This window comes from Dermacentor variabilis, chromosome 8, assembly GCF_050947875.1.
Source record: "Dermacentor variabilis isolate Ectoservices chromosome 8, ASM5094787v1, whole genome shotgun sequence".
Classification (NCBI taxonomy): Eukaryota; Metazoa; Arthropoda; class Arachnida; order Ixodida; family Ixodidae; genus Dermacentor; species Dermacentor variabilis.
The window spans coordinates 38,587,402-38,595,928 of NC_134575.1; the positions used below are offsets into that span (position 1 = coordinate 38,587,402).

Genomic DNA, 8,527 nt, shown 5'->3' on the forward strand with positions numbered 1-8,527 from the left:
TTTAGAAAAATCCATATACTGCCAATTACTCTTACGATAGCTGAAATATTGCATTGCCAAAAAACATGCTAGAAATTGCACGATAAAATATGCTACGAATACAAACACTGAACTAAAGGAACCTTATGTGGCTAGCACATAACAGCCAAATCGCATGGAACAACGGAAGCCACAGTGCGCATTCTCGATGAAGCCATGCCACGCTTTAGAAAAAACCATATACTATCCATTAGTCTCGCGACAGTTGAGGCTGCGGTGCCAAATTTCTCTGTGGATTTTAATCGTGGTACAAGATTGTACGGCGTAAACATGAAAATTCTATAGTTGTACTCGCAACAGTATTATTTACTCTGTGCTCTCCTAGTGTGTAAAAAAAAATACCAACAGCGTTTTACGTTTCGCTCCAAATGTGACACCTCCAATTCTGAATGTTGTACTCGGTATTGTCGGCTCCAAAATAAATCATTCTGTGATGTAATCTCTGTCTCTGTCAAAAATCCACATGGAGGGGTTTATCTTGCAATGCAGTATGCCAACCTTGTAGAAGGGGACTTTATTTACAACACTTAACGAGAACAAACTACGGCGATGAATTGCGAAGGACTGGATCACGCCCCGATGGCCTTGTCGAGAAAGCTATCGATCTGGTCTTGGTCCTTGAGACCCAAGAAACGGTCCGTCACTTCGCCGTTCTTGAACATTATCACGGCTGGGACGGCTTCAACCTGGAAAGACAAGAGTAGTGTGCAACTGCATACCTGCCAAACTGTGAACCTTAAAATTTTTTTTTTATCTCGTCGACACAACACTGGGAGGGAGGTTTGGGGGGAATAGCATGCTTTCTTTCTTCCTTTCTTTTAGTTTGTCCAGAGTGCCAACCTTTTGTGGGATACATACGCACTTCATTAAAGATTATTTATCTTTAAGACACGGCAAACGTACAAGCAACGCACTGTCTTTATATCACAGCAACATTGCTTTTGTCGATTTCGCCTGCTTCATCAACTTGCCTGAATATAAACTTGCACGAAGCAGGTACCCCCTATGGTGCCCTTTCTCAATCGGAAGACTTCCACGGGTGTGGTCAGAGACCCAAGTGCAAAAACTTTTTTGCGTAAAGAATTGATTTCTTTTTAACACCTTATGAAACGTTTGTAAAATAATATAACAAGACCAAATTCATAGATCTTACGGAAATTTCAGGAGAGCTGGCAGCCATGCAAGCGCCACTGTTCCTTCCTTATAGCAAATCCCTGATGATTTAAGCTCCCAAGCTCGAGCTGTACCAGTCTTCACAGTTTTTGCACAAAGCCGCAGCCAACCGCAGCCAACTTGTCTAAGCCACGGTTTCCTTGCTTGCAGAAAACTAGCCATGGTTATCGATCTGCCTCCTCTAGTCTAGAAAAGCAGTAAAATGTGCCAAGGTTGTTGTGGCGGTGTGCACGTACTGGCCGTAATTTATTGACCTGGCGGACCTCCCAAAGCGCTATGAGTAATGCGGTAGTGGCCGGCTCTAGTTTTTCACAGCCTGGGACTGCCTAATGCAGACTTGCATCCAGGTATAAGAGTGTTTTTATGTTGCGCCTCCATTGGGACACAGCCACCGGAGCAGAGGATCGGACTAGTGACATTGTGCTTAGTGAAAGAACACCGCAGATGCCGAGCCACCGTGTCAGATTCTACAGCTCTTGTTCTGTCTGTTAAAGCTCCTACATAAGGTAACATGGGTCCGGAGAAATTGTTCTTTTGTTCACAGTAACCAATGCATTGATCTGATGAGGTTTGTTGCATTTAAAATGAAATGTTAAAATCTAACGACCGTAGGAAGCAAGCCTTTTATTTGTGCCAACCATTTCTTATGATAAACGTTGAATACTGCAAAGTTTTTAAAATCCCAAACATCCAAGTTTACAACTCCATATCGCGGCAATAGAAAATGATGTAGATTGCGTAAAGTGAACCTGTTGAGATATCTAGAGAAACCAAAATTGAAAACCACTAATTAGCGAGTCGGACTTTTGCAAAACTCTTGTAGGACCTTTGTAACAACTTAGCGTATGCTGTAAACAAGTGCATCCTGTTTGTCCACTTTACATGCTCCAATAGAAGCAGTTAACAGGATTTCCATGTCTTTCTTGATGCAGAGGTACAGATTTGTAAACTTTCGTGTCGAACTTTCTTAAAAATTAACAATTTTGGGCAATCTTTGAAAACCTCGGATGCTCCAAATTAAAATTCTGCTTCCTAGTGTCGGCAGGATTCACCTTTCTCAATTACATGCCACTATAAATTCAATTCATATCGGCTGAGCGGTATTTGAATAGGGAAAGAGAAGTTGACCCCGCAGTAATGTTTCCTCACGAGGTATTCATCTTGTAAGGAGTCCAGCTGTAACGGTCATTTCACGCACCTCGTACTGAAAGGCAAGGTCAGCCTGGTCATCGATGTCCACTTTGGCAAGGTCCAGCTTGTCGCCCCTCGCGTCCACCGCAGCCTCCAAGCGAGGGGTCAACATCTTGCAGGGACCGCACCAGCTGTAACGTGCAAAATCCACACGAAAGAACGCAACCATCAGCTCACCGTTCAAAGGGAACTATAGTTTCACGTTAGCTTCGAGTATTGCATCACGTATATCCCGGTCGCGTACGAACATACGTACGAATGACGTAGCTGTTATACGATTAGATCCCTCGTCCCTATATTTCTCCCTATAATTCAGTATGCCACCATCAAACAACTTATGGCAGTTAACGGAATGCTAATCAAGCGCAACAACCAAACGCCGATCTACTGTATGGGCTCGCGTGCTCGGCTAAACCATCAGCGAAGGCGGCCACCACGGCCGTGACCACGAGATCGCGAAGGGTGCTGTTTCTTACTTAGCGCGGAAGTTGACGACAACCGGTTTCTTGCTCTCTAGCACTTTAGACTTGAAGTCCTCCTTGTCTTGAATGGAGAACTGCGCTCTCGAAGCTTGTGCTGTAGAAATGCATCTCGCGGAGATAAATCCGGATTGTCGGCACAGACGCAACGATGCTCGGACAAGCGCCATGATTGTTCGTCTGCTCATTGATTCCAGACTTTGCAGACGACGTAGCGGAGAATCCTCTACAGGGCCAAATGTTTTGAGTAAACGTTATCACTTTTATTTTTCACGTCTGTAAATCTGATTTTAAATTTTACCGCAGCAGCTAGAATTAAAAGGTCACGAATAAGTTTGGTAAAAATGGCAAATTTTCAGTTTTATCCCGTACCGTCATTTCGCGCATGCGCAGAAACTGCAGGTGATTACCAAGATTACTGCTGAGAAAGCTTTCGATGCTGTTCTTTTCGCTCATTGTTGTTGCGGGCATCACAGGAGCGAGGCTTGTTAGCAAACAACGTCGTGTAACTAGCGCGTGAATTACCGGGCTGTCCGAGCTTTCGCTTCGCGATCATCACTGATTCTTCGTTGCGCATGCCCGGGACTCATTAAGCAGGGTGGTTTCGATTTCGATTCACCCGAAGTGCCCGAAGCACGCTTTTTCTATATTTCTTTTTTATAGGCCTATATACTAGAAAGAGTTTACTCATCTCATACTCATTAGCATGCAGTGCTTAATTGTCATGACTATATAGCTGGTAAAAACTAGCTAACCCTGCATACGTGCAAGCTCACGCAAATGTGAATTTGTGAATGTGAATTTCTTATTGAGCTTTTGCTAATTTTAGATCACGTTCACATTCAATACACTATTTTAACACACAAAAAGGAATGACCAATTTGTACTAATGCAAGCATACCCCTAGAAAAAAAAAAGAATGGTATTTCCAAGAATTCCAATGCAAAACTATATAACAACCTTATCCCTTTTATTTCTTATCAAAGCATTCATGCATGCCTTCAACTAGCATTTTAAAATTCCTAGCTGATACTGTTTCTTCATTTAACTGCATGCAAGCTTAATGATTTTTGTTATTGCTTCAAGCAGATCTTGTCTTGTGTAATATACTCTTGCAGCTCGATCGACCACACCGTTTGCATTTTAACCTTAGCCTTTTCAACTATTTTATTGTGTGCCAAGGCTGTTTTATTTTAATCTCTAATGTTCGGTACATATGTACATGATAGCTTAAGTTGCTTATGCATCGATACCGTAAGTAAATTGTTAACACAGAGTTCCAATTATAGTGTGACCTGATTGAACCTAGATCTACCCCACACATTATCAACGGTTCCTCTGCTCAACACTCTACCAGGACTTCAGAAAGTGAAGGGCAGAGATTGACTAGAATTTGACACTGCGTGTCAGTAGCGCACTTTGTTGATTACTGAGCTGTGATATGTCATAACCAGTTCGCCTTATAGACTCATATCTGGGCACATGGAGGGGAGAGACAGGAAGACACATCAAGCTAAGGGCCATAAAGTCGGGTACGAGCTGGAACAGACGTCAAGCTAATGACATATATTACAACTGATACATAAGTTGATTTCATGCACAATAACAACAATAATGGTGGCAGGCATGTGGTGTCTGCACATGCCTCCACATGTCAAGATACTGAGAGCTTAAAATATATCTTTAAAAGCAATGGATTATCTGTTTACCCTGACTCTTTTCTTTCTTGTGTGCTTTCTACGTGCATTTGTATGTGCCACTTCCAGGAATAAAAGCATATTTGACTTTTCGACGACGCTGTGTGCATGTGCTTGTTTCTGTGTCCTGTACATGCCACACTACTACAGTAAGATTTCCTTTCTGCCAAGATGTTCCGACCATCCCAATGGAGCATGGTAATGTTTACTAAATTATAAACATAATCGCATTAGTCTTACAGAAAATGTAGTCACAGAATGCTTTGTATATATCCGACACATACACACGGAGTAATGAATAGTCTAACAAACAAGCAGTTGCATCAGCTCACATTAGAAAGAGGGCAATTATGGCGTATACTTTAACCATTTACATCAGCATTCGCAGCAGCTGACAACATTCTCAACGCTTTTAATGTGTTGCGACTTTGTCCATACAGCAGCATCACACATTGGCTTTAAATCTTCCTTGTTTCTTCGGGTCAAAACTGCAGGACGTTGTACAATTTTGTGCCCTTATAGAGCTTGCATTGTCATCATTAAGAGCCTCTACATATGTCCACTGCGAGATAACGGCCTCCCTAAGTGATCGCCTATAACCCCCCCCCCCCCCCCCCCCCCCCCCCCCCGTCTTTCATCAACCAACTCCAACCTGTAGGTCTGCAAATTTCCTAATTTTGTCCCACACTCTAGTCCTCTGTTGTGATCACTGCTTCACATTGTCTTGGCACCCATCATCATTATACTCTAACAAGCAACCTGGTATCCGCACATCATGAGATCTGTTCAACTCCGCCTCCTCTTAACCTCAACTAAAATGCTATCAGCTACAGCCATTTGCTCAACAATCAGTGTATTGCCATCTTCCGTACTCTCGCCTGTTGTGCAGTGCTCAGCTAAACCTCAAGCAATTCCTTTAATTAATTGTTATCCCTATGGCATAATGCCTCTCCATTCTTGCACAGAATGTGTTTGTAGTTAATTCATTCAAGGATCAGCTGGTATGGCTTTAGCTTGACATTTGCTTTCTGTCATAATCATGCAATTGATTGATTTTGATTGATTAATTTATTTAGCATTTTTGTTTTCCAGGCATGGACTAAAAGCACGCATGCCTGACAAAGCTCGCACACCCCACATACAGTTCAGACAACACTCAACACATGTTTTTGTTTATTACAATACTGTTCTACTCAAACAAGCATTGAAAATGAAAAAAGACAATCTAACCATGCGTATTCAAAATTAGATGTATAGAATTCCTACACACCAGTAACATAAGACAGTGCAGTGGTTATTATGAAGGCACACTTTATATGATGATAAAAAATCTGCATAAATTCTTTAAAAAGAAATTATCGGGTTTTACGTGCCAAAATCACTTTCTGATTATGAGGCACACCGTAGTGGAGGACTCCGGAAATTTCGACCACCTGGGGTACTTTAACGTGCACCTAAATATAAGCACAAGGGTGTTTTCGCATTTCGCCCCCATCGAAATGTGGCTGCTGTGGCCGGGACATAAATTCTTCATACACTACTAAATAATAACGCAATGTAATGGAGCTGGACACCACTATTATATAGAAAGGTGCACTTATTAGATGAGTATAGATCCAATTCGTTCAGAATCACATCATTCCAACTACTGAAAAATTGAGTATAGTAATTGTTCGACCAAAAGTAGTGATTTAATTTGTTTTTTTGAATAGTTGGATACTTTGGCGAGAAAAATTTTTGTTTTCCATAGTTCGTCATTGATTTAGGTGTGTGCAGAAGTACTGCAAATGACTGAAAGATTATCTCGGAGTGGGTGTGTGGCCACTACGAGACCCTTTCATTAATGTGCTGGAACACCCTTCAACAGGCAGTGGGGGGGGGGGGGGTGTCAACTTGAGCACATGCCTCCCTCCCCCTTCGAAATTTCTGTGACCAAAAGTATGTCACCTGCCCAGCCCCCCTCCTCCATACCCCCAATACTCGTGCCTTTACATAAAAGATGGGAGAAAGAGAGGACAATTGCTTCAGTGGGCCCTTCAAAATGACTCGTGAGCAAGTCAGAAGTTGAAGTTTATTCATATGCAAAACATAGGTACATAAATGTAATATACAGACGAGGATCGCAAAGTATTATGACTGAAAACGGGACCCTCAGTTAGCAACTACAACAGAATTGTAAAATTGTTGGAAGCATAACAGCGGATAGCATAATAGTCTATTAGTTGCAATAAAAGCAAATGATGATAACGAAAGAAAACCCAACAAACAATGCTCTAATCGATGTAGTGTAACAGAAATAACAACGGAAATGACAAAAATTATACAATTTTTAAAGGCAGAAGAGGGGGAAAAAAGAATGAACAAAGAGAAAAAGAAATGAGAACACTGCAAAGAAAAAAGAACAGGTGATACTTATTAGTTAGGTGACTACAAAAATACAAATATTTATTAGGAAAAAATATCAAAGGTTAGCAGAAAATCTTTTAGCGAAGCTTTGAAATGCTGAAATGTAGGTAGTATTTTAAGTGAAGCAGGAAAATGATTCCAAAGTGTAATGGTAGCAAATGTAGGTCAGAGACCGGCCATGACAGCTAAATGTTCAAGAATGACCAATTTTAGATACCTATACCAAGATAGGCACGCATGTACATAGTCTTTTTTGAAGTTTGAAATCGTAAAACTTGACAGACTTTTCTCTCGCAATTGAACCCACAGCCGTGGAGGTTTGCCAGGATGTTTTGCATGGTTTGCGCAATACATACATGAGTGAACAAGGCGTGCCCTTGAAGATTTACGTGGCAAGTTAATTGGTACAGGCAAGGGAAATTGGCAAGATAGCAAGAGAGGGTGGGCGGGGGGGGGGGGGGGGCGTTGTAAGTGATATGACGCACATCTTGAGGAGGCTGGAGCCCAGGTTCCTCCTCTGGATTCGTCAGTAGCCAAGGCTTACAGTTTCTCTAACTGTTAAACAGTTTAAAAGTTTAACAGTTAAATATGTGGCACACGGTGCTTTGTCTCATATGGCAGCAAGGTGAATATGGTATTCCGAAGTAGAGCGTACATATTTTTTTTTTTTTTAGGAAGAGGAAAGAAAGGTGCTGCTGCTGCATGGAAAGAAATATACTTCTGTTCACTTTGTGTAGTTGCATTTGTCTGGCTTTAATTGAGTATGACATTTTAATTAATGTGAATGCGATAGAGTGCCTGAGAAATTTTAAGATTTCCGGTTAATTTTGATCTCCTGGATAGTCTTCGAAGTGAATCCAAGATCTCGATGTATATACTCGAGCACCCCAGAATTTTGCCCTCAATTAAATGCAACATAATGAGTAAAAGAGAAAATAAGAAAGCAAGCCACACGCTTTAATTCTTCCATTTACGTAATGCCCTTTCGTCTTTCAATGGTGACAACGTAACGAACGCATTCCAATGGAGCGCGAAACAGCACGGAGGCACGATTAAATACAGTAGTCGCACTGCGTTTGTGCGGGTTTGCACAGCAGGTTGCACCCTCAGACATGCGCAACTGACGAAATGACTAGGGACAATTGCTAGGGAATGACGAGACCTCCTAGGTACTTCTGGACAAGTTTCTCCCCAGAGTCCTCGGGCTACGTATGCGAATGAATCACGTGGATCGTCCACGTGTTCTCTGGTTTTGCATATTCGCGGTTGTTTTGCTGGGACATGTTTGCCGGAAAAGCGCGCGCCTTCAAACAAACAACGCAAATTTCTCGCTTCCCTGATATAACACTGCTGAACCTAGAGGCGTCGCTTGATTCGGCGGACTTGGTGCGCGGCGATGAATGCCACACAAATTTTATCGTTGCCTAATGTTTGTGACACCGCCACACTGAGCCGTGCATTTATTTCCTTCTTTTCGCTTGAATGCGGAAGAGCATATAATAACACCTGCTATGTTTCGCTGCGACTGAATTTGTAGACTTG

General features: G+C 42.0%; 1 protein-coding gene across 1 annotated transcript; it reads right to left on the reverse strand.

Moving 5' to 3' along the window:
* Positions 1 to 523: 523 nt before the first annotated feature.
* On the reverse strand, positions 524 to 3,076 carry LOC142590065 (thioredoxin, mitochondrial-like). Its single transcript, XM_075701908.1, has 3 exons — positions 2,880 to 3,076; positions 2,411 to 2,534; positions 524 to 725 (listed from the first exon to the last, which is right to left on the reverse strand). The coding sequence occupies exons 1-3, from the start codon at positions 3,068 to 3,070 to the stop codon at positions 609 to 611; spliced, it is 432 nt and encodes a 143-aa protein (XP_075558023.1). The 5' UTR covers positions 3,071 to 3,076; the 3' UTR covers positions 524 to 608.
* Between the last annotated feature and the right edge of the window lie 5,451 nt (positions 3,077 to 8,527).